The sequence below is a fragment of the Physcomitrium patens genome, chromosome 6 (assembly GCF_059467195.1).
Source record: "Physcomitrium patens ecotype Gransden chromosome 6, ASM5946719v1, whole genome shotgun sequence".
NCBI classification, from domain to species: domain Eukaryota; kingdom Viridiplantae; phylum Streptophyta; class Bryopsida; order Funariales; family Funariaceae; genus Physcomitrium; species Physcomitrium patens.
In genome coordinates this window covers 5,722,652-5,749,718 of record NC_143415.1, presented here as the reverse complement: position 1 = coordinate 5,749,718, position 27,067 = coordinate 5,722,652, and the positions used below count along the sequence as shown (strand labels likewise).

General features: G+C 35.9%; 1 protein-coding gene and 1 long non-coding RNA gene across 7 annotated transcripts; both read left to right on the top strand.

Annotated features, from left to right (window-relative positions):
- The first annotated feature begins 1,427 nt into the window (after positions 1-1,427).
- On the top strand, positions 1,428-11,269 carry LOC112283868 (histidine kinase CRE1). 6 transcript variants are annotated; one of them, XM_090251052.1, is made up of 18 exons: positions 1,578-2,116; positions 2,531-3,169; positions 3,316-3,425; positions 3,564-4,152; positions 4,511-4,603; positions 4,744-4,980; positions 5,432-5,601; positions 5,790-6,005; positions 6,452-6,638; positions 6,798-6,849; positions 6,962-7,191; positions 7,392-7,490; positions 7,717-8,079; positions 8,382-8,696; positions 9,129-9,217; positions 9,565-10,146; positions 10,540-10,845; positions 11,149-11,269. In XM_090251052.1, exons 4-17 carry the CDS (start codon positions 3,721-3,723, stop codon positions 10,778-10,780), a joined length of 3,306 nt encoding a protein of 1,101 aa, XP_090107178.1. In that variant the 5' UTR covers positions 1,578-2,116; positions 2,531-3,169; positions 3,316-3,425; positions 3,564-3,720; the 3' UTR covers positions 10,781-10,845; positions 11,149-11,269. The 6 variants fall into 6 exon arrangements, with proteins under 6 accessions (XP_090107177.1, XP_090107178.1, XP_090107175.1 ...); XM_090251049.1 differs by lacking the exon at positions 1,578-2,116 and having other exon boundaries at positions 2,713-2,853; positions 3,067-3,169; XM_090251051.1 differs by having other exon boundaries at positions 1,428-1,742; positions 3,316-4,152.
- Positions 11,270-11,272: 3 nt separating this feature from the next.
- LOC149989117 (uncharacterized) lies at positions 11,273-11,777 on the top strand. The gene is made up of 2 exons (XR_016503243.1): positions 11,273-11,411; positions 11,612-11,777. It is a non-coding gene; the product is annotated as an uncharacterized LOC149989117 (long non-coding RNA).
- Positions 11,778-27,067: the final 15,290 nt, after the last annotated feature.

The window sequence follows — 27,067 nt, the reverse complement described above, 5'->3', positions numbered from 1 at the left end:
GAGTGGGGCTCAGGAATTTCAAAGTGTACTACTGTAGAGGCTCCAATAGAGACAAGAACCTGCTGCCTCATGTAAGATGGTGGCAGAGATGATTGCCTCTATATTTAATGGAACCATAGATGACGCTTTGTATGGATGAATGAATGACAGCAAAAAGGCTGACAAATAGTAAATTTGAGAATTAACCAAAAAATCAAAATCAATAAAATAAATATGTGTGTAAAGTACCAATGAAAAAGAATATGACTAGACAGTGTGATAGTTATGGTACTGCAAGGTTTACATCATCCTTTTTGCATTTGTGGGGTAAGGCCTGGTCTGATCAACCTAATCTCATGGCACTACTGCTGATGTGAGGTTCTTTGATGGCAGTATAGTACCACCAAGTCTAATGCTTTTGTACTCTACATGTTTATGAATTGCAAAGGTAGGGTAGTTGAGTAAGCTGATTAGCACTAAGAGTAGGGGAAAAAAGGAGAAGAAAATGGGTGTTAAATTTCAGATTGTGAGAGAATGAGAGGAATGGGCCATATAGGTATGCATGTATGACTTGCTGTTCACTTGATTAGATAGTTCAATCTCTTCAATACCCATCTCATCAACCTTGGTCTCCTGCTCCAAAGAAAGTACCTGTGATTATGAAATAAAAAGGTCCTTCATCCACGATGATGGTATCTTGAAGACCTCATTAATTATGGCCACACAACAATGATCTCTTACATATGTATATATATAGATATCCTTTCTTGGAGTTTAGTTTTCTTGTGATAGCAACTGCTTCTATTGCAAGAATCCAACAACTAAGTTTTTATGTGAACCTAACTGTGTTCATTCCCCTTTGAAAGTCAAGTAATCATATTCAATTCAGACGGGAAAAAACAATGCAAAGATGCAACCCAGATTTTATGTTATTTTATTTTATTTTATTTTCAGTTGTTAGGGTGTTCACTAGCATTAGCACTAAATTAAAATGCACAATTCAGCAGATAATATTTTTGTAAGAAACCAGAGTGACTCAAATCATCAATTGATATTTTCACACACCAGAAAACTATTCCTCAGAATATGAAAAAGAAGAAAGCGAAAAGAAAAACACTGGTATGGCATGGGGTTTTATTAATTAATGTAAGGATAATTTGGCAGGATTATTATTACTAAACTAGCGTCGTTGAAATGTACCACGCGTGACTATGCCACAGCAGTAAGTAACTCGTGGGCGAAGGGAATAGGATTAGCTGAAGCCCAAATTACCGGCATCCTCGCTTGAGAAGCAAGAAGGCTCGTCCATCCGCCCCATCAATCCATCCAAATAAGGACGGGGTCTGTCATTCATTCATTTATTCGTCCAAGGCTTTCGCCGGCTACCTCACTGGCCCCCGGCCGGGCCTAGAGGGGGGGGGGGTGTGAATGCGAAAGCCCCGAGTGGTGAATGCTTTGTTGCAGCGGGGCCTGGGGAAGAGTGCTGCCACCCCAAGCAGGACGACGCAGCAGCAGCCGTAGCTGCTCTGTGGGAGGGAATTGGCAGGAATAGTGGTAGCAATAGCCCCGCAAGCACAAAACGAAGAAGGAGCTGTGCAACTCGCTGCTGCAACCCCATGGAGGAAGAGCCTGTATTGTGGTTATCTGCAGCAAGGGCTGACAGCAGCATACCAACGGACGTCGGGACCTCCGGCTGGCTCCCCCTACTACGCCTGCTCCCAATCGTACAATATGATCAATAACTCCCCTCGCTTCCCACTTGCGTAATCGCTCCTTCGTTCTTTCCTCTCTCTCTCTCTCTCTCTCCCTTTTACTAACACACCTCCTCGATAGCCAGCCAGCCAGCGCTCAGCCAAACTACGTTGGTTGAGTTCATGTGCCGGCATCTGATTGAGTGTCGGCGTTTAATGTATATGATTGTAGGTCGTACTGTAATTGAGTCTCGCCTCGATTCAGGTGAAGTCAGTAGTTGTGAGGATCAGCGCCGGAGCGGTGTTAGTTGAGTGTCGAGAGACGGCAAAGGCTACGTGTAGTTTGGACGATCGTGTGATGCTGATTGAAGTCTTTTTTCCCTTCCCGTGGAGAGGCGTTTTGTTGACTGCGCAACTGAAACGTGATGCTGTTGTGATGGTTTAAGGTCAGTAGTTTAATGTTGTGTGATGGTACCGGGATTGTTGGCGTGAGGGTTAGAAAAGGTTTCGAGGTCACTGGTGGATGGTTTGTTCGTGGACATCGTCATGTAGTCACGTTACGTTTTATTCATCTCGATGTGTTGTGTAAAATAGTTGTTCTATCGCGAGGCATTTTCCAGCACTGGAAGCAGTTCATTGGTCGGGAAAAATGATTGTACTCCATGCTGGCTGTTCTACACTGCAGCGATAGCCTTTATATCAGTGGTCCTATGAAGACTTTCTGTGTCCACTAAACCGTCTGTGAGCTATCTGCAGCTATTTTCAGATTAGGTCCTGATCGTTTCGTCTTTGATATTATTCTGGTATTTTTGCAGGCGAAAGAGTCACTGAGTTGAATCGGTTGTGAGTTGAATGTGCAGCGTTCGGTGTGCAAGCAAGCCAGAAAATCTGGCAGTTAGTTTCCTGGACAATTTGTAGTAATGTATCGAGGAGCGCTTGTTGGACGAGCTTGTTTTGATCATGTATCAAAAGCTTGACCACCTCAGGTTGCTACCGATGGGCCTCAATGTCCTGGTTTGAATTCGCAGACGGACCGAAGATGGTCTCGCTTACAGTATCAGAACCGGAGTTATATGTCTTATTTCCTTCTCAACTTCTGCACCGTTCCATAGGCTAACGAATAGGTCCATCGAAAGCGAAGTTAGAATCCCTCTCTGGGGTTGTAACGCTTCCAGCTGAGCAGGTGCGTTGTGAGTGCACCTAAGGATAAATTGCCTATGAAAAGTCATTGTAGTAGCGGAGCCGAGAAATTGATACGCTTTTTCACACACATATGATTGGAAGAATTTACGGATCCTCTGTTAATTTTGGTTATCAAATACAAGGTCATGGTCATTATTGTAAGAGCTTGCTGCCGTTTCTCATGATTTTTCTGCCCTATGCACTGCTGAGCTAGTTGTTGAAGAGGAGCATTATCATTTCGAGCTTAATTTTTCGGGAAGTGCAGTGAGCGCTTGGTGATTGTCGGAATAGAACGAGAAATTTCTATTTTATTAATGGTAGCTTTCTGCACCAAAATTTCTTGATGAGTCCACAGGATGTACGGACAAGGGTAGTGCTAGCTGAAATTTTCTGAGATGTACGAATAGCCTACCCACGTCGTATCAGGGACCTGCAAAGTTTTCTGACATTGAATATGCCACAGGCTAGGAGACGATGAAAGCGTTTTCCACCACTCAGAGTGAAGGGAGCTTGCCATAATGATTCTCATTGCAAGAGCTTGCTGACAGACAAAATAGGCTGCTTTTTCCTGATGTGAGGGAATTTGTTTACTATCCGACTCATTCTTATTAATGGTACATTTACAAGTACTGTCGTGATCATCCATAGAGCTATTCGTGCATACACATCCATTCCTTACATTTCAGCTGTGTTTCATGTTCCTCTATGCAGCGATAGTTTTGTAATTCCGTACTTCGTACTCGGATAAATAGCACCAGAACCTTCATCTCTGGATAGTCTTCAGCATTACGAGCTATAATAGATTCCAACTTGAAACTATGGGAAGTTCTGGTCGAGCACAGACTCGAAAGTATATTGAACGTTTGGAATGAGACAAAGAAAACAGTTGATCAATCCCGATAGCAATCAAATGTCGAACCAGAGTGGAGCCAGGAGCGGAGTCAGAAGTGAAGCTAGGAGGGGCTCAGAATCGAGCCCCTGCATATCAAATGGGAGCTCTAGGTCAAAGGTCCCGCTGAAGTGTGGAAGTGGAGTATACATGCATAGAACCACAGGGCCTGGGCGGCTTAGAGTAAAGTGGTGGAATGACTCAGGAAACACATATGTCAGGCCTACGTACAATGATTCCAAAGCAGGGCCTAGGTATGGCCACAATTGGCACACTAAGGTTTTCGTTTTCTGGGTGGTTTTTATGGGCGCTGTCTCTCTATCTGTTTACTTCGCAATGAGATTTGACATGCTTGAACGGAGAAGGGAAAATCTTGCAAACATGTGCGAAGGACGGGCTCGTATGCTTGAGGTACAGTGCATTCTTCGTTTGCTTCCTAGACCTTCTCAACCACTCTTTTCATGTTTCATGTCTGTATTAGGTTTTATAATTTCATGAATACAGACAATCCGAGTTTAAGTTACATTCAATTTACAGGATGGAAAAAGTTGTGCCCGAAACATTTAGTGGTAGTCTTTCACTAGTCATGATCTAATGAGGTACTCAGCCTTGCAGGAATCTGAGGTCCTCTGTTCCCTGAAGTGAACAGCTTGCTCGCAAGTTTATTGACAATTTTAGTTAAGAGATTGCAAGAAATAACCTCATTTACGATTTGAGGCAAGCGTGATAAACTTCCGATTTATACGTCTAGTGCAAAATTGTATTGCAGGACCAATTTAAGGCAAGTATGAACCATGTGAGAGCTCTTACTGCTCTTCTCACTACTTTTCATCTTGGCAAGCAACCTTCAGCAATTAATCAGGTGACTAACTACGCTTTTGACCTTGTTGCCATCGGAGGTTCGATGAAACTGCAGCTGTGGACAATCAAGAGTGCATGAGTGTTGATATTTCCATGATTTGCAAAGCATGCTTGTATTCATTCATGAAAGGTTGAATGCAGGAAACATTTGCCACGTATGCTGCAAGAACAGCATTTGAGAGACCTTTGATGAGTGGCGTTGCATATGCTGAAAGAGTGCTTCATGCTAATCGAGCAATGTTTGAGTTGACACATGGTTGGACTATCAAGGAAATGTTCTCAAAAGAACGACAACAAGATTTTGATGAATATGCTCCAACTACAATGTCTCAAGAGACCGTTTTTTACTTAACTTCACTCGACATGATGTCTGGTCAGGTTTGTGATCGTCTTTCCGGGTATTTTCAATTTAAGTTTTTCGAGATTTGTTTACTTTTTCGTCCCAATTTTACCTGCTAGAGTGCCCAAGTGCTAAAGAGACTTGTGGTGCAATGTGTATTTTGACCGAGTCCATAAATGAGACAAGTTTTGCCTCACAACACGCTCACGTGTACTTTGGGATAAGGGTTCTCACTTTCACAAGAATTTTTCCTGTCTAGCTGTTTCTTGTTGCGTATTGTCTAGCCATGCTCGAATATTGCAATCAATCTGGATAAATATCCCCAAACATTTGGGTGTTTGCTCACCGCTTTGGTGATTCAAATCTTCTCGCAGTGATTCTAAAATGAATCGCATAAACAGTCGGTCTCATTGTGGTACCGTATTCATGTGAATTTTGTGATCGAATGATTGAAGATCTCTTGGTCTATTTTTTGACTTGTTTTTGTAGGAGGACCGGGAGAATATTATCCGGGCACGAGAGTCTGGGAAGGGCGCTTTAACCAATCCCTTCAGGTTACTAGAATCGAAGCATCTCGGCGTTGTATTCACTTTCGCTGTCTACTCCACTGACCTACCCTTTGATGCAACGAAAGAAGATCGAATTAAAGCAACTGCCGGGTACTTCAAACATTCCTTATTTTCCGATACTCATTCTTGGTTAAGTGTGATTAGTTTGTTCTAGTGTAAAGCAGTTTACAAATTGGAAACAGAATTATTCTTGTGCAGTATATGGAATCCTCAAGAACCTCATGTACTATCACATGGAAGCTATGCCTTAACTTTCTAGGAATTCATGACTGTCGCAGTTATCTCGGAGGTGCATTTGACGTCGAAACTCTTGTGGAGAATTTATTGCGTCAAATGGCTGGTAGCCAGATTATTGCGGTAAATGTATACGACATCACCAACGACACAATGCCTCTTGTAATGTATGGCCATACTAATGTTGAAAGATCGGATAACACGTATGTCAGCCTTTTGGACTTCGGAGACCCATTACGCAATCATGAAATGCGGTGCAGGTGCGTGACTTAATCCCGGATGGTGACTTACAGTGGTTATTAATGTGGTGAAATGGAATGGTGAACGATCTGCCATTCATTTACACTGAGGGAACCCAGTTACATTCACGCGCAACTAGATGATTGTATAGATAGTTGCAGGCGTGTTTTTCCAAGGGGCTGCTAAGGGATGGATATTTTGATGTGTTCTCCTTCAAGATACTTCAGAGAAACGAAACACGTATTCTCCCGGTTTTTTCCGAGTTGATAGCGAATGTGCGTGTGCTAATTGCCGTCGTCATAGTCAAAACTTGCAACAACGTTCCTAATAGACTTTTCATGGAACAGATAGATTCCAACTGTGCATTTATTTTTGAAGTGACGATTAGTAAAGCAGAGAGGGACTGACGACAGACCGTAGTCAGTAGAGACGTGAAGTGGTGAACTAATGAGAACTTCTGTTGCAGGTTTAAAGAAGATGCGTTACCTCCTTGGACAGCCATTTCCACATCAATAGGCATATTTGTGATAGCGTTTTTGGTCGGACACATGTTACATGCATCTAGGAACCGGATTGACAAGGTAGAAGAAAATTGTCGGATATTCCAGGAGCTCAAGATGCGGGCAGATGATGCTGTCATAGCGAAATCTCAGGTTTTTCACTTCAAAAGCTTGAAAAATTTTCATGAGTTGTGCCCTGTCATAAGACTTTGGTGTTAGTATTTTAAATTAGTTCCTTAATATCCTCATAAAAACTGATATTTATGAGGATATTAGTTATTTAACGACTACCTTCCTAATGATCTTGTGCAGTTTCTGGCAACTGTCTCTCATGAAATACGGACGCCCATGAACGGTGTTCTAGGTTGGTGTCCTGCAATCTATCTTCATTGTTTGTGTTAATATTTCTGACGAACTTAGATCACTGTGAATAAAACATTAAACTTCATTAACGAAATTATATTGCTGTGATGCAGGAATGCTTCAAATGTTGATGGATACTCCTTTGAATTCGACGCAGCTAGACTATGCTAGAACTGCTCAAGCAAGTGGCAAAGCACTCATCACCCTAATTAATGAGGTTCTAGACCAGGCCAAGATTGAATCAGGCCGTCTGGAGCTTGAGCATGTCCCCTTCGATTTACGTGCTATCCTTGACGATGTACTCTCTCTCTTTCATGGAAAGTCGAGAGCTTCAGGCATTGAGGTGTGTTTCAAGATCCACCTATCTATATCTGTGGTTAAATTGGGCGCGGTGGTGTTTCCACATTAGAAACGTGTCTGTTTCAAGGCAGAAAACATAAAGTTTTACTTGGCTCGAATGGGTATGATGGAATAATAGATCCAGGAAAATTTATGTCTACACAGCTCTCATTCACTTTTTGGGTGTCAATTGATCATGGGCAGTTGGCAGTTTACGTCTCTGAGAAGGTCCCAAAAATTCTCATTGGCGACCCAGGTCGCTTTCGGCAGATAATTATTAATCTCGTTGGCAATTCTATCAAAGTAAGCATCTTTTACGCAATGTTTTTTTAATCTTTTCCCGAAGTTCATTCACAAACCTGACGTGAATATATTTTCAAATACTTGAAAATACTGTTGTGTATAGTTGAAATTTCCATCGAAGTACGTCTATTTTGGTAATCATGACTCATGAAATTACGATTCTAAAGGTGTAAATTTTCTTGAACCGTTGTGCGCATGGATTTTAACCTTCTGGTCACCATCTCAGTTTACTGAAGCAGGTCATATTTTTGTTTGCGTCCATCTGAATGAAGATGTAAATATGGTAATGGGTTGGGATGGAGGTGATGCCGATGACACTCTAGATGGGGAGGTTGAAAGCGCTAGACCTCTTATTGAAAAGGGGCATCAGTTCAATACTCTTAGTGGCAGAGAAACTGCTGACCTCCGAAATAGCTGGGAGATGTTTGAGCGACTGCTTACTCAAGAACAGTCATATCGGTCAGCTGGAGATCGTGAGACATGGAATTATGATTCGAATGATGTTGTAGAACTGGTGGTTAGTGTAGAGGACACTGGTGTTGGCATACCCTTGCATGTACAAGACCGTGTATTCACACCTTTCATGCAGGTAAGATTGACTCAATTACTCTCACTCTGGATGGACGTTTTATAAGAGATATCGTTTAAACAATATAAACTAGTCTTCCTTCAAGTTCTTCGAAATATCTAACTCCTCGCATCATCAATTAATTCCCACACCATGAATTATAATTACATTTTCTATTTTTTGTGAGAATAGGGTGCTGCACAATCTGGTACCTTCGGCGTATTTTGATCAACATGTAGCCCTAGATTATTAGAGTACTGTGGGAAATGTTTGCGACTCTGTTAAAAATTGTGTATTGAAGGTCTTCCCTCACTCATTTGCAGGCCGACAGCTCAACATCAAGAACCTACGGAGGCACAGGTATCGGACTAAGCATAAGCCGATGCCTAGTGGAGCTTATGTCTGGAGAGATGGACTTTGTCAGTAGTCCTGGGGTGGGATCTACTTTCACATTTACCGCAGAATTTCAACGAGTACCTGCAAATGTACCAGAGAGCATATTAAGAGAAGGCAGCAATTGCCTGTTACAAACGCCCCCATTACCTACTTGTTTTCAAGGCATGCGTGTACTCGTAGTGGATGGTAGACAAGTCCGTTGTGAAGTCACGCGTCATCATTTGAAAAGGCTTGGTCTACAGGTATTGATTTGTGTAAAGTATATCTATTTTTTTCTAACATTCTTTGATGTGAAGCCTAATTTGCAGGTTTTCCTGTTGTCTAAGATCGATGTCGAGCTTGGTCTTTGAGTATGGTTAGAAAATTTGTCTAAATTGTTCCGTCATCGAAGAGTACGGCTCCTTGAATTGTTGTGCCCAAAGAAAATTAGTAGAATTATTACTGAAATCTGAATGCTCTGATGGTTTATCCTGCATTTTCATTGACTTGTGCAAGTAGATTTTAGCAGACTCACACATGAATCTATTCGTATTGTGGATCTTTCTCGTGGATGTATCATGTCTACATCCAGATCTTGAATTGATGACCATGTACATGCGTTTTTGTACTTAAGTTGAATGTCTTGGAGCTGTCGAGGTCCCTGCTGCTAACTAGATTTCTTGGTTGGTGAGTAGGTTGAGGTCGCCCACTCCGTTCCTGAGGCTGCTGAGCTTCTCACCACAGTGGTTAACCGCGGTTCTCGCGGTACTCGTAATTCGCGTGGGTAAGTCTGTTAAAATAGTTCTTGCGTCCTGCCAGTGCTTTCATTTTACATATCGACATTACCGGACTGTATTAGCCTGTCGTGCTGGATGAAGCAATCCATTCTTAATGGTCAAAAACCTATAGCTTGATTTATTTACTCCTAGACACAACGTCGTCTTGTCGAAATTTCAGATCTACATTCTTTAATTGCTTATTTATCTACTTTCAAATGGTTAGGTTGAAAGCCTTAATTTTAAATTCGTAAGAAAATTAATGTTTTTCTATCTATTTTTATTCATTCAGAATTGTGTGTTGGATTTCAATGTTAGTGTACTCACCTGAGTTTGATTTTGTACATTATTCCAGCTCCATTTCTGCGGACATCGAAATGATCTTTGTAGATAAGGATGCATGGGGTCCAGGAACTGGGATGAATTTTCGGTCTCTTCTTTCTGAATGTTACATGGAGTCCCCCTCGAGTTACCACAATGCACGAGCAAGTTACCAGTATCGGTTAACAGCAGGCAGGCTCCCCATAGGATTTCAGGTTCATTCTATGCAGAAGATGGTTCTAGTTGCGACATCGATGAATGGGCTGGAGCTTGAGATGGTGAAGGCTAGTGGATTTGTGGATACTGTTATTAGAAAACCTCTTCGAGCAAGTTTGGTGGCTGCTTGCCTTAAGCAGATTCTTGGAGTGGGAGATGGGAGGGACCCAGGGCAGGAGTTACGGGGTGGAGTTAATTCTCTTCAGAACCTCTTATCTGGAAAAAGAATTCTAGTGGTTGATGATAATCCCGTGAATCGAAAGGTAGCAGCCGGGGCTCTCAACAAGTATGGTGCTCAAGTTGAGTGTGTTCACAGCGGAAGAGCAGCAATCCAGAAGTTAAAACCTCCTCACAACTTTGATGCGTGTTTCATGGATGTGCAAATGCCAGAAATGGATGGGTATGGTTTCTTCCTTACTACATATATTCATGCTTAATATTTAGTGAAGGCTCTTGAGAGCATCTTACTCCTGATGCACTGATTTTCATGAAGCTCAGTCAAACTCAAATAGCATCTCCTTTGTCCCCTACTCTAATGCAAAATGAGATTTTCGTTGTGTGTATTTAAACTAATGGGTGCAAACATTCAACAATAAATCATTTACTTTTTAAAAACGAGATTCTAGAATTTTTTTTAAGATTTTGTCCTGCTTTGGACATCTCTTAAGTGATTGAACCAATCAGAAGACCCTTTCAATTTTGGAACGTGGACTTAGCAGTTGTCGAATTTGCATTAATGATGAGTTGGCCCGTGCATTAATTGCCGAGTATCCAACTGGGTGTCCCATGGCAGTTTTCAAGCAACGGGTTTGATAAGGAAAGCAGAAACTTTAGCCGCAGACCAGTGGCTAGCAGCGGGTTTGCCAACCTTTGGAGTCCGATTTCATGTACCAATTTTGGCCATGACAGCGGACGTTATTCAAGCAACATCAGAAGAATGTATGCGTTGTGGTATGGATGGCTATGTGGCTAAGCCTTTTGATGAACATCAGCTTTATCAGGCGGTTGCAAAGCATTTCTTCCAGGCGAATTAATGTTCTATATTATACACATTCCAGTCTGAGACCTCATTAACTGCAGACCCTGGATTTTTATCGAGGTATGAAACTTGGTTCTTCACTGATACTTACATGCATTTGCAATCTGAGGTTGTTAATGTGGATTAGGATTTGTACTTGTGGGATTATACGCATGAATGTGAAGGTGGATCAATCGATCGTTTTACACAAGGTGCTCTGAGGCATGATATCCTACTCTGGGGAACTTTCTCATGCATTGTGTTGTATACGTGTTTTCAACAGTAATGTATCTGGCCTTAACATGTTATTAGTGCATGTCTCATTTTGTAGGACTACAAAGTCCAGCTGGTTCCATATTCTTAGGTCCAATTCATGTGATGCAGGATCGCATGAGAACGTGACAATGTGGGATTCTCACTGCATGTTTTAGCAGCTGATCAGCATTTTACAATAACAGCTTGTAATCAATTAAATTCTCTTGAAAAATTTCAAGTGTCTGGTGAATATCTTTTTGGTAGTGTTTTATAATTATCACCGGCTCACCCACCATCGTTTTATTTTATTATTATTATTATTATTATTATTTGCTGCCCTATTCACGCTCGACAAATTGTTAACAAACCATTTCAGATCTGCTGTGTATCATGTGAGTCCCCCCCCCCCCCCCCCCCAACTGCAAGCCCTTTTGTAGGTTAGAGTAAGAAGACATCCAATGTAATAATACTCCAGCACTGTATGGTGAACATGGTTGTGTATACTAAGTATCAGTGAGGGCACTAGGTTTGTACCTGAGAAGTTAGTGCTGCAGTAAGCACTCTTTGAAAGTGTCATTGTTTATGTGATCAGGACCAATGAACTACCAAAGAAATTAACACCATAATCTCCTAACCTCTGCCAACAGCCCTTGTCATTTCAATTTAGAGTTAATTGAAGTGCAAACAAGTGGCAGATACAGCGAAATTAAATATGGGAATTATCGATGAAGTTAATAAAAACTCTATTTGCATGCTCATTGCTATATTATTACTAGATTCTGGATGTGCTTTAAACGAAGATTTTCAGGTTGGCTTGGAGTACTAGGCTTTGATTTGCTTTTCATAACATTTAGTTGTAACTTGACGGTGCTTTGACAATTTAGAAAAACTTGTGAAGAGTTTCCGTACATAGTGGATACATCTTAACACAATTAGAGGATTCATTATTGATTTTAAGCATCAGAAGTGTTTTTGCAAATATATGTATATATATATATATATATGAACATACATTCTTTTCTTTTCTTTTCTCAATGTATTTTTTAAAAACAGACTAAAATATTTCCTTTGTTTTTTTGAAGTAAAGTCACCTCAATTAAAAAAAATTCAAGATTTTCTTAGAAAATTCTTAAATCTTTTGCTTGGACAAGAAATGACAAAAAAAAGCTTTAGAATTTTGTGGCACAACTACCTTAAGTGTCATTCTTATTATAATTTTCATAAATCTGTGCTGCTATTTAAAATAATTACATTTTAGTTCACTTCCAATTTTTTTATGATACTCCTAAAATGTTTACAAATTAATTTTAATATTAAATCAAATATTCTACTCAATCTATTTAATACTCCATCGATTTCTACTCTACTATTTTATGTGTAAAAATATATAATAAAATCGTTTTCAACTTAGCATAAATGATTTACTTTTGCACTTGTTTTAAGTACTAGAAAATAATTTTCTAAAAAAAACTTGAATTGTTTTTTAAATTTACATCATGCATTGGCAATTTAGGACCTATTAAATTATTACACAAAACTATTAAGTTTCTAAATGTAACTGAATAGAAGTTATTTAAATTTTTGTAATATCCTTCAAAAGATTTGAAAAGTCTTTGTTTTTTTTAATTTTTAATTTTTTTTTATTAGATTTTTTTTTATTAGATTTTTTTTTATTAGATTTTTTTTTATCCAATAAAAATCTACTTACTGCAACTTGTGAAGAATATGAATCTACTCAAACTTGCACAAAAAGCCAGATGCAGTCAATGCTTGTTATAGTCAACCTTGTTAAAATCAACTTTAAAATATAGTTAATCTATTTTGTTAGTCCTAATTTACACCATCTAGACTATATCAAGCATGACTGCATATGCAATATATTATATATTTTTTAGTAAGTCAATAGTACTTATCTCTAGAAATATCACCAAGCATTAAGACATGCTTCTAAAATTGTGGAACTAGATTCATTATATTCTACGATTTATTTAAAAAAATATATATTTCTCAAGAATTTCAAGTTTACTTTTGGTATTATAAAGGTTTTACAAATATAAGTAATTTATTTTAGATAAATTTGATAATTATTGATTTATAATTATTAAGTATATATATATATATATATATATTTATAGAAATAAAATTGTTTAAAAAAATATTATTTAATTTGCTATATTCTACTATATTCTATCATATTATTATTATTATTAATGGTTAGTTATCAATATAATTGGATTTTATTGATATATTTTTAATTTATTTTATTTTTTATAAATTTGTAAATTTCTTGAATGATTCAAGAATTTATATTAGGTAAAAATAAAATATTTATATTAAGTAATATTTGGAGTATATAAGTTTGTAATGAAATATATTTAAAGAATTGTTTATATTTGTTTAAAAAATTTTATATGTTTCTTTTTAGAAAATATTTGTCTAAGAAAAACCTTATAAAATTTCAAAATTACTTTAAAATATTTTCAGATTTTTGAATTTCGAGGTTTTCCAAATTAAATTTTACAATAAAGTTGTTTCCAAAATATTTTGTAGTTAGGAAGTTGCATCTTGTTTTAATAGAATATGATTGTGTTTGATGTACAAAAATATGTATAAACTATTCTATTTAGAAATTTTGTATAAAATAAAATAAAATAAAATAAAATAAAAAATAAAAAATATGATTTTTGATTTTTATCAAAAAAAAATATATTAATATACATAAAATAATTTATAAATACATTTAGAATGAACATTAAATGTTTGGAAACAAAATCAAAAGAAGTTGTAATTTATTGTTTAAAAATAATTATTTACTAATTATATATAAAAAAATTATATATAAGATACAATTATCTCAAAACAATATTTAGTAATTTGTTTCCTTAAGACAATGCAAAATATTAAAAACTAAACACATTAAAAATATTTTTAATAGGCTTAGTAAATAATTTAGATAAAAATGTATATAAAATATTTGAGATTCTTGTAATTATTTTATATTTTCTTTATTAGACTACTATAACTTTAAAAAACCATTTTTAAAGAGCTGTTTTTGAACAATTTTTTTATTGAAAGCCATTTTTAAACATACAACTTTATAATTGTTTTTTTTGCATTTTCATGTTCTATTTTCTCTTCAATAATTATTTCTAATTGTAAAGTAGCACTTGAATGTTTTTGATAAATACTTTAAAATAATCAACAAATCTTAATAAACATGAACTTTATTACACAAACTTATAAGTTGTCTTCTTTATTATTTTTTATTCTTTTTTAAATTCATTTTTAAAACCAAAATCTGAAATATTATATATAAAAATATAAATTTAATTTATATATATATATATATATATATATATATATATATACTTGCATATTTTTCAATAATTTATATTTTCACATAATATTATATCTTCTAGTTTTTGTATGATATAATAAATATGTTATTGTTTATAAGTTTTACATTGTTAGAATAAGCAGCAATAATTGAAAAGTATAGATTTTTTTTTTAAATATTAAATTTTATTGAGATCATTTATAGGATTAAAAAATTATGCAATAATACTTTAGATTTCTATACATAATTTGGATTATTATTTTTATTTTGATGAATTTTTTAGCATTATATTAGATATTTTTTAATATATTATTTTAAAATAGATTTTACATTGATATAATTTATTAAATATGATAGATGTTAAATATGAAAGTTATTATTTTAAAATATAATATAATAAAATTAATTAATTTATATAATTATTTTTAAAGAAATACTTGCTATTTTTATATTTTTGTGATACATTACTTTAGATATTTCTTATAGTAGTCAACAAAGTTGACATATTGTAAGTGCTTATTTTTTATTAATATACTTAATCTTTGGTGATGTTACTATTATTTAATTATCACAAATTTAAATCTATATAAATTTATAAAAAACCATATATTTATTTGAGACCAAATAAAAATATGACATATTTAACTACTTCTATAAAATAGCTTAATTTTGGAATAATATTTTTGGAGTTTGAATAAAATTTAAATAGAAGATCCTTTAGATTTTTGATGGCAACAAAAAAGAGTTTTTGATCTTCGAATAGAATATTACCTTTTGTTGAAGAATATCTCAAAGATCCTTCAACATAGGTGCCTTTTCAAGATGACTTCTTAACTCTTTGTATAAAAAATCTACTAATAGAAGGTGCTCTTTTAAAATGGCTTTCCATAAAGAGTTTATAAATTAAAAAAACATATTTACTAAAAGTCTCTTCTAATAGAAATTCCATTTAAAGCTCCTACTACTATTATCAAACAATAAAACATGATGTAATAGACTTGGCAAATGCATGGTGTATACAAGACTTTAAAAAATCAACGAAATGGATTTATTTATGTAAATAGTAGTGCAAAGATGTACTGCAATTAATTATATATATATATATACAATCTTATTTAATAAAAAACCACACTAAGTGTTCAAATTTAATAATAACATGCTTAGTATATCTAAATTTAAGTAATTTAAATCTAAATTTATCATCTATTTTATTATTTTAAAAAATGATTTCATGAAGTTATAATGTCAATGCTTAGTAAGAAAGGTAATAAAACTATATAAATACTAAGAATGACATTTTGTTGATTTAGTAATACAAACTTATAAAGCCATGAAAGTAAAAAAAAATTTGATATAATTTCTAAGCTACCAACACATGTAGCATGTAGTTAGCTTGTTGACAAAGTTTCTCATCTATTGACATGGACATACTGTGATTGTCATTTTACTTATTTTACAATTTCTTTCTAGAATAAATCTGCATAGGGGAATTCGAACATAGGGAAAGACTAAGCGCATGAGTTTCACTTATTAGGGTCACACAATTAACTGTATTCCGAACCACTAAAACACTAAGAAACACTGCAATGCTTCCTCCCAGTAACAATACTCCTTTATCAATTGATAACCACAATGTGCAACCCTGCACTCTCAAAAGACCGTTCAAAATTCAATAAATTCCATCCAACACCAGAAAAAACAGACTTCACTCCAACCAATCTGAATTCATAGAATTCTTGTAATCATAGACTTTCTTTATTGAAACACACACATACAACTCTCAATAAACAACAATCATAATCTTCCATCCATAATCAATCTTCCAATAACTTCTCATATAATTCAATCACTCAGTACTCCAATTACATAATCAATAACTCATAAATCAATCTCTGATTTATTCCACAAACTCACTTCTCAGTATTCAAAAACTTTCCATTACTCTTTAACAACAAAGAAAACAAAAAAAAAACAAAGAGGAAGCACCAAGCTTAATCCCAGCTCATGACTATCATAGTCTGGCACTTCTACAACTCCTATATAATTACTATTGATTTCCAAATTCTAATCGTAATCCTATAATAACCACTTTTAATAACTGAATCAACCATCTGTCCTCCTAAACTGACTATTCTATGGACTATTAGTTTATTTTATCAATATCTTACAAAAACGAACTAATATCTATTCTACATAGCCCCACTCCTATCTGTGCAGCATCCTCGCAAATATATAATTGATTCCTATCTAAAAACTACTTAATAAAACTCTACAAAATTACTAATTCCTATGGCCCACCCAATTAATCATTTGTTACATTATCGAATGTAATTTCCACCAATTTTGGTTCTAAATTCAAATTCTCCTCCTCCTCCAATCCGTCCATCGGCTCCTTCTTCAACTGGCTTGAGAGATCTTTATTATACTCACCCAATTCACGGACTTAAGCCTCAGTTTCAAGATCTGGGCATCACGGAGTTCCAACTGATGTTGTTGCTGATTCATCCATTTTGGAACATCTTCAATTGACACTTGTGACTCGCTTCTCACTCTTAACTCTTTCATCAATTTTGTCACCTCAGCTTGTAAAACTTCGATTTCAAACCTCAACTTCTCCGTTTCGCATCTAGATTGATTACTCAATGCTTCTTTCTCTTTCGTCAATAACTCTGCCTTGTCTCCTTTTGCATGCAACTGGCATTTGAGTTTCTCCCATTCCAAATCCGATGTCTTGCGATTCTGGATCAATTCATTCTGTTGTCCTTTCACAATCCATAAGATGTATTCTTTTTCTTTTGTCCAAGACTCATATTGGTGAATCCATTTTCATTCCAATACTAGCTTCGATTCTCTAATTTCATTTATCGTCCATTTTTACTCTTCAATCCTTTGATTTTGCTCTGATATCACCTTCTTACTGTCCTCTAAATCTCATTTGCTACTGCCTTCTACATCCAATGCTTGCACCATACGATACATTTGTGAATTGTACTTCAATAAAGCATTCTTAAGAGGTATTTCTTTAGGCAATCGACCTTGTGGAAACGCCAACTGATTAATATCCATCAAAATTGGGATTTCATTCTCGTCTTCCACCACTGAACAAATTGAAACCCATTCTGATTCAATATCTGGAATGACCCCTTGTGCCACTATACGACTTGATTCCCTAATTTCATGTATTACATCCACTGTATTGATATTCTATGCCAAAGAATTTTGTTCTCTCTGTGGAGGCACTGGCACTGGTAGAGGATTGTCCTCTACTGGTGGTGTTTGATGCAATGTGTGCGCGATCACATCATATACATAATTGGAATAAAGCAAATAAGTGAATTTCTCCAATTTCCACTTGGCTCCTATCTCTGCATGAATATGAGTGGCTACATACGCTGCCCAGTTGAACACCATCCCTTTCAGCACTCCTACTGCTGCATATAATAATCGTTTGGACATATATGTGGGGAGTCAGTACAATCCTAACCACCTCACAACAAAACAGAACCATTCTATGAGTTTTGGTGAAATTACCTCAATAGTCCCCCAACCTTGGCTCCTCTCAAAAGCCAACATATCTCCCTTGAAATATCTTCCTGGATTGAAGTTGCTTGAGTCATCACCTCCTACCACAATTTCTCCAATAGGAAGACACAATCCCTTTTCTAAGATTGTTCTATCAATCTCAATAATTTGTCCTTGTACCACACTCGATCCATCCTCCGGGTCATAGTTCGCAATATATTCCTCCACTAATGACACATTAATTGATGGTAAGTGATCTGACAGGTGCAAAAACTGGAACAACTACGCATTCCAAAAGTCTTTTATTCTTTTCTGTGTCCAGCAGATATCCAACTTCATCGCCTCTATATTGGTAATGATTATCACAAAAGGTGGTTTTGATGCACGTCTAGCTCTCACATTTTGGCCACTATCTTCTTTGTCTGTAGCTCGCTTTGTACTTTCAATTGCCATGATGCTCCCTCTCTCAAACTCTTAACTGAAACTATTAGGCTCGAAAACGTAAGAAACACAAGAACTAACAATGTCAGAAAACAACCAATAACGACAACATATAATGACCTCTAACTGGTGCCCCACTCCTATTCTCTTACTATCGATGATCATGACAACATGTTACTCATACTGTCTATTTTTCACCTTCGTCCTATCTGACATATTAATAATTACTAACTATCTTTTTAGCCGCTTCTACACCCTAATGCACTTATACCATACTTAGACTACTTTGTGTCCATTCGAAGTCATCCCTCCAAAAAAAAATGAAAATCCGTCTCGTATTTTATGTATTATATAACCGTAATCAGTTTCCGTTAATGCGGGTATTGAAGTGATGGCCCATGAAATCCTCCAATTGAATAGACCTATTGAAAAAATCTTCAATCACTCGATACGGCCCATGCCAACGAACTTGAAATTTTTTCAGAAAATGATTAAACTGGCTATCATACAGTAATACCAAATCATTGGGCATAAAAATCTTTGGACGCAGTTTACTGTCATAGTAACTCTTCTTCCGTTTTTGATTTGCTTCTATGTGGAAAAGAGTTGCAGCTCGTATTTCATCCAATTCTTCCAATTTTGCCAACCAAGAATATAATGACTCTTTGTCACTGAGTCGTTCATCCAAGGCAATCCGTAAACTTTGAACCTCCAACTTGATTGGTAAAATTACCTCTTGACCGTAAATTAGTTGAAACGGAGTAGAGTTGGTAGTTACTTTATATGCGGTACGATATGCCAACAAAGTCGCAAAGAGTTTGGTCTCCCAATCGGTACCCGCCCCCAAAATTATCTTAGTCAAGACCTTGCACAAAATTCTATTAGTCTTTTCCATTTGTCCATTAGCACGAGGATGATATGGAGTGATTTTTTGATGCTTAATCTCATATGTGTTTGTCATAGTAGCATTTAAAAAATGGATGCCGTGATCGCTAACCAATTCCTTTGGATATCCAAATCAAGTTATAATATTCTCGTATGAAAAAGTAGCCATCGTACTAGCATTATCATGGTGGGTAGCAATAACCTCTTCCCATTTTGTTACATAGTTCATGGTGATTAAAATATATCGCTTCTGGCCAGATTTTGACGCTAGTGCGATGGAACTCTTAAAATCAATACCCCATTTTTTGAATGGTACTTGTGCCAAGATTTGAACTAATGGCATGGCAAAAGTGCACGTGGGTCGACCAATTTGTTGACAGGGATCACAACAACGAACAAATTGGTGCGCATCAAAAAATATTATGGGCCACCAATATCTGGCCATTAAAGCCTTGCGAGCAGTACTATCTCCCGCAAAATGTCTACCACAACTATCCAAATGGTAACCTTCGAGGATCGACTGTACTTCACTTGGAAAGATACAATGGCGTAAAATACCATCTTTGCCTTGTTTATACAAAGCATCGCAAATCATTGTGTATGGGGCACTGTTCAGAATGAGTCGCTTCTTAAGCTTCTCAGTGAAAGTCGGCGGAAAGGTGTGGAAGGTCAGAAACTGAATGATTTCACTATACTTGGGAGAAATCACATCCACCACAAATAATTTGGCATCGAGAAGAGCATACGAGACAGGCTCGTTGCCAAAAATATTAGACAACTGGGATAAATGATCAACATTGGCATGGTTCTTCCTAAGTCATATGACAATCATAAAATTGAACTCTTCTAAGAGTAAGACCCATCGGACAATGCGCCCACTCAATTGAAGCTTATCAATTATATATTTGAGGGCATCATGATCCACATAAAAAATAAACGGATACCCAAGCAAATAGTGCCAAAATTTTTGAATCGAGTATATCATATCCAACGCTTCTCGTTCAATAGTAGTGTAATTACGTTTGGTAGCCACCAATTATCGATTGATATAATAGATAGGATGATCCAAATCCTTGTCATCTTTCTGACTTAATATGGATCCAATAGCTACATTGGATGCATCAACATAGACATGAAAGGGCTCCGTCTAACGAGGACCCACCAATATTGGTGCAGAGACCAATTTTGACTTCAACGCTTCAAAGGCCACGATATACTCTATGGTCAAGATAGGACTAGTTCCATCTAACGGAGGTTTCTTCAGTAAGTTTGTTAAAGATTGACAAATAACTACAAATGAACGAATGAATCTTCGATAATAACTGATATGGCCCACAAATCCACAAACATCGGAGGATGTCTCTAGTTTGGGCAAGTTCATTATGTGCTGCAGTTTGTCAGGATCCATAGCAATACCACGGTTCGAGACGATATGTGTCAATAATTTATTGGACTGAATACCAAATGGATACTTCTTCGAATTCAACGATATTCCAAACTTAATGCACCGAACCAAATATTTGTCCAGACAATTAAGATGATCATGTTTTGTACTGAATGTACAAAAGTCATCTAAAAAGATCTCCATAAACAGCTGGAGATAGTCTTAGAAGGCCTGAGTCATCACTCTCTGAAATAAGGCTGGGGTGTTACATAACCCAAAAGACATCACGCGATAAGCAAATGTGCCCCAATTTGTAATAAAGTTTGTCTTAAGTTGGTCTTGTGTTGCAATTTGAACTTGATTATATCAAGAAAATCCATCAAGGAACGAATAATATTTGTGATAGGCTATGACGTCCAATACACTATCTGTGAAGACAATGGAAAGTAATTCTTTTTGGTGGCCGCATTAAGTTTCTGGAAATCCTGACAAATGCGGATTTTTCCATTCTTTTTCGGCACCATGACCATTGGAGAAACCCACTCGCTATTTGGTATCAGTGTCATGTTATAACACGAATTTATGGTAAAAGATGATAATATAGATCTTATGATAGAAGAGCCAAGTTAAAAAAAAAGGTAGAAAAATATGGATAAAAGATAGGAAGGTAGTAAAACTTTAAGTAGTAATGTTGTCTTTTTAGAAAAATAGCTTCTACTTACTTTGTAGGGCCAAAAATAAGGCAAAATAAGGTAGATTGGAAAAATAAATGATATAGACATATTTAGGAAGAAGTCAAGAGTAAATTCTAGTAAAAATTACTTAAAAAAATTAGATGTTGATACCCAGAGAGGGCCGGTTATGAACCAGGATCGAAATCAGACCATGAAGCACAAAACCGAGTCTCGATGACGACTCCGGGACTCTTTGGTAGATCGAAGAGTGGGATTTGATAGAAGATTGGATAGGATTTTTATGGGTATTGATTTTGGATGATTTGAAGATGTTATGACTTTGTAAGAGCTTTACAAAGTCAAGGTTTGTTTTGGATGACTTGGATTTTATGAAATAAAATAGGATTTATATTTTGGGTGATTTCAAGAGTTTTATAATAGATCTATAAGTGAAATTTTTGTGGGTTTATGGGTATAGTTGCGTTCAATATGTATTGTGAATTTAAGCTCGATCTAACAGTTGAATTAAAGGATATTTAGGTTTAAGTGGATTAAGATCTCAAAAAGTAGAATTTTAGGTCTAGTGGGGATTTTTAAGATTTCTTGCAATCTACTAATTGGATTGGAGTGAAACTTATGTGAGAGAATATTAGACTTATTTTTCTATGTGCATGAGAATTTTGAAATCAATCGAATGGTGCAAAGGAGAGATATTGGCTCTAGAAGATTGGCATCAAGATTAGAAAAGGAGGCCGGCCAATACCAGAGCACATTTTTGAAGATATCATCAATTTGATAACTGTGATCCTTTTCAATATTTTTGTGCTTGTTTTTAATTTATTTTTTTAAAAGTATGCAAAATTTGAATTAAGATCGATGATTTATTCATTAGTTATTGAGGTTTAAATCTGTTATAGGAATTACTAGGATTTGGTTTAGGGTTTGGATTAGGGTTTGATTTAGTATTTAGGATTTGGTTTAGGATTTAGGATTTAGTTAGGATTTGGTTTAGGATTTAGGATTTGAATTAGGATTTGATTAGGATTTGATTTAGGATTTAGGATTTAGTTAGGATTTGGTTTAGGATTTAGGATTTGGTTAGGATTTGGATTAGGGTTTGGTTAGGATTTGGATTAGGGTTTGGTTAGGGTTTGATTTAGGATTTAAGATTTGGATTAGGATTTAGTTAGAATTTGATTTAGGATTTAGGATTTGATTTAAGATTTGATTGGGATTTGGTTTAAGGTTTGTTTAGGGTTTTATTTAGGATTTAGGATTTTATTAGGATTTAATTTTTTATTAGTTTTGGCCTAAAGTTTGAATGAAGTTCAATAGGATTTTAACTAAAATTAAATTAAGATTGAATTGAGATGTATTTGAGTGATATTTGTGATCCTTCTAATATTTCTTTAAGAATTCTTATTGTTTGTTTGAAATTTCTTTGAGGTTTTTTTGAATTTTATTAAGCTTGCTTACCATTATTATGGTCTAATTAGAGCATTTTTAGTATTCTATTAGAATTAAGATTTTGTTATTGTAATTTCCATTCTTCCTTCCACAGCCAGGTGTTTGGAGCATTTTCAAGCAAGACTTTAGGTATTATAACATCGAGTAAATAAAACCAACCGCAAAAAGCTTGTCTAATTCCTTCTTATCTATGAGAGAATGTTTAGGATTAAGGCGATATTTCCTTTGTCATATTGGTTTAGCGTTCTCCTCTTAAATGATACGATGCTCATAGACGTTAGCGGGAATATCCTTTAAATTAGCATAAGTTCAAGTAAAAGCAGACTTATGATGCAAGAAAATTTTTGTCCAACAGGTTAACTCCTAGTCCTTAATACCTTCATAGACATTAATTGTCTATGGCTCTGGTGTGGTCGCTAAGTTAATAGTTTGACATAAAGGTACAATAGCGATATTCTCTTTCAACTCTCATGCTGGTTGAAAATCAGTGAGTACATCCAACATGTGCAAAGTACTGAATCTTGTGTCTAGAGCACTCACATGGTACACATCATACTTGGTCATCCAATCAATACTAACATACTCAGAGTTTTGTGAATCCGTCCTAGTATATCAAGTACTCCCCCGGACCTCCACATTGATACACCACTCCAGGGTATTGCACTGCCTCCACAGGCACCTCCGTAATCAATGCGATTGCATCATCATCGGAGTTAAGCTCATCGTCTGACGTCAATTTAGATGTTGGTAATTGAGACTCCTCGTGATAGCATACTGGGTATATTTGTAATACCATTTTGTCTCCGTCCTTGTCAATTGTCAAAGTATCCCAACCCCAATTGTTCTTGGCCTTCATTTGATAAAGCCAAGATCGTCTCAATAAAATTGGATATGATAAAGTCAAATATTATAGCCGAAAGATGATATAGTCAATTGTATATGTAATACCAACAATTATAGTTTGAACACTCCGTAAAATATCCATTGGTTTAACCCGGCTATGATCTGCCATCCGTAATACCAATGTCGTGAGTACTAAATGTTTCAAATTTAAAGCATCCATTGTATTAGCATTCATTAAATTGATGCTGGAACCACCATCTACCTAAACACCAGAGATCATAACACACTCAATCGAAACATCGATGGTTGGTGCACTTGGATCAGGATTCAAATTGACTTCATAAACTACTTTATTGCATTGCCTATGCCGTGTTAACGATAAATTCAATATAAAATGGCACTTGGGTGCGACCGCTAGAAGTTACTTCATAAAAATAGAAGGTCAAATAGCATCCACATCCTTCAATATGTCATAGGATTCCATATTTAGGGTAATGCCCAATGCCCTCTTTCTTTTCTTTGATTGGAGTTTAACTCCTTGATGTAAGATATTCTCCCGTCCTAGACTCGAAATTGGAATAGGAGACGGAGCTTCTTTAGAATTCACGCCTCCTAGAGGATCTTTTAATGGAAAGGATGTTTTTCGAAACTATGTAAAGAACGAAACAACTTAAAATGAATCTGAAGCCTTCGTAATCGGTACCTTATTAGGTAGTCCAACCGAATCAGGTTTCATACTCGGTAAGAGTCTCGTAACAGGACCTGGTTTGGATGTCTCCATAATTGGATCAAATTAGCCCTTTGCTTTAAGATCACCCAAATGTTGAATTAGTCTTTTTTCTTTTTACTGACTCTTGGTAAGAATGGCTTGGACACATTCCACCCGATTTATCGAAGAATCTTCAGGACCTTGATTTATCTCTTCCATTTTTCCTTGATTTTGGATCTATTGATCTCGATTATTGAAATTGAATGGAGCATTACATTGCTGATAAGTATGCCCCGATTGCTTGTAATTTCTACAAACTGATGCATAATCGTCACTGGCTCTAGGATTGAAATATTCACTATTATAATGGCCAATCTGTTTACAACAGAAACAATGAAGTGGTTTTCTTGCACCTGCATCAAGCATATTGGGTATCTCCATCGATATATATCTACTAGGCTTATTCCATGTAGGGTTGGAAAATGATCCTGCTTGTCCTGTTGGAATGGAGGGAACTTGGTTCGATGACGCCTGTGGAGCATATTACTAATACCTCTGCTGCTCCTTCCTGTAGTTCTTGGGGTTCGATGTAGATCCTTGATTAAAATTGGAACTTTGAAAGTTATTGAATGCTCAATTTTGTCAATTAGATCAATTTCCATTCCATCCAAACGTATTTTCCGATTGAACTTGATTGACGTCCTAGTGAGTTGGTGGAATCATGGTCTGATTATTGAATTATTGTTTTCTTTGTAAATTCCAAAAATTAGTTGTTAAGTGCTTTCCTCCCCAAAATGTACATTGATCCATCATTTGTGAGGGTGAAGGGCATTCTATTATCAAATGACCGTAGTCCTTACAATTACTGTACCAAACATTGGTCCTAGTATTGGTAGGCTTTTGCTTCTTCTCCTTATCCTTGGCCATATTAATGGCCATTTCTTCCATTTTCTTTGTCAAGTTTAACAACAAGGCTTCCTTGGAATCTTTTGAGGTTAGTATTATTGATAACTCTACCAAAGTTAACGCTTGTTATTGATATGGAAAATAGAGAGCATACGCTGTTGTCACATTCGGTGGTATAGCTTGCAATGGGATGATATTAACTAGCCCTTGAATATTGGCATTGGAATTGGCCCCTGTTTCTAACGTCCGTAGATAAGCACCCACTGATCCATTCTAAGTCAGATTTTGATAACTGCCTTGAATTGGAATCAACGTAGCTCTCCTAATTAAAAACTGATCATAATGGCATTTCTTCCAAACCTTGGATCTATTAAAGGATGCAGATACCATAACGGGATGAGCTTCCTTCACAAACATTTTTAACTCTGGTAGGTGCAAACCATTGATTAATATGGATAAGATAAATACCTCTGACATTTGCTGATTTGGCCACTTACTAAGTATATCAACCACCCGGCCATTATATAATTCCACAGCGTCTTCTAAGATCATTTTGTTATTCATTAATCTCTCTTGAAGATGATCTTTAAAACCTATTGGCCGAAAATGGGTTAAAAATATATTCTTCAATGCTTCTCAATTTAAAAATTGATCCATTGATTGGCAGTTGTACCATTCAAACGCCGTGTCCTTTTAGGTTGCTAGCAACCATCGTAACCAAATATCTTTGGTTCTTCCATTATTGACTATACATGCTGTCAGAAATTGAGATAAACATTGATTGTGATCCACATCCAAAAAGCCCCTAAAAGTAAGTAATGGAGCCATGCTCATTGTGTGATTGCTCACGTCACTCATTTGTACTGCTATTGGAACCGCTGGGCCACCCGTCGCCATTGAAGAGGACAATGTGCTACTTAATTTCTTATTAAAATTACCACTACCTTCTTCAATTATCTTTTTTAGACTTTCCAACCTCCTTAATTTACTATTATTATCCCTGAATAAGTTTATTAGTTGAATTGGAGGTAAAAATGATGGAATTTGAAATACGCTGAATTGGCCATTATCAGTAAGCAATTTATGCCATTCTACGAAACCAATTTTAACAGAATTGACAATTTCTACTATTGGAAAGGTATCCAATGGAATATCCAATTCTTTTGTATTTCCTCCACTTGTAATTAATGAGCTCAAGAGATACGCTAGGCTGTTGACAAAATTTCTTATGAGTACTCTTGGTAATTTTTTTAATGGTATATATGTCTAAAATATTAGAGATCGGTCAACTTTTAGGTATGCTCGGATATGTCGACAGGCATACAACCATGTCTTAATCCAACTTTGTCCACGCTTCTTTTTTAACTTGAGTTCTTACTCATTTTGCAACAATTTTCTTGCTTGCGCTCTCTCTTATCTTTCTTTCGCTTGACATGTTTTCTTTACTGCAATGTTTTCATTTTTAATAACCATAATCTTTCATTATATACTACTGAATTTCCTTTCTATTTTCCAGCTACTCATCCGACAATTAATTCCTAACACTCAATGCTATTGTCAATCTCCGACAGCGGCACCAAAATGTGATTCTTGTTTTACTTATTCTACAATTTCCTTCCAGAATAAACCTGCATAGGAGAATTCAAACATAAAAAAAGACTAAGCGCATGAGTTTCACTTGTTAAGATCACACAATTAACTGTATTTTGAACTACTTAAATACTAACAAATACTACAATGCTTCCTACCAGTAACAATACTCCTTCATCAATTGATAACCACAATGTGCAACCCTACACTTTCAAAAGACCGCTCAAAACTCAATAAATTCCATCCAACACCAGAAATAACAGACTTCATTCCAACCAATCTGAATTCAC

What these genes read in the sequence shown, in the direction of transcription:
- LOC112283868 (XM_090251051.1), top strand. Translation starts at nt 3,721, where the DNA reads ATGAGACAAAGAAAACAGTTGATCAATCCCGATAGCAATCAAATGTCG. An exon ending in TCGACATGATGTCTGGTCAG is followed by an intron (nt 4,981 to 5,431) that starts GTTTGTGATCGT and finishes TTGTTTTTGTAG; the next exon opens with GAGGACCGGGAGAATATTAT. An exon ending in AATCATGAAATGCGGTGCAG is followed by an intron (nt 6,006 to 6,451) that starts GTGCGTGACTTA and finishes CTTCTGTTGCAG; the next exon opens with GTTTAAAGAAGATGCGTTAC.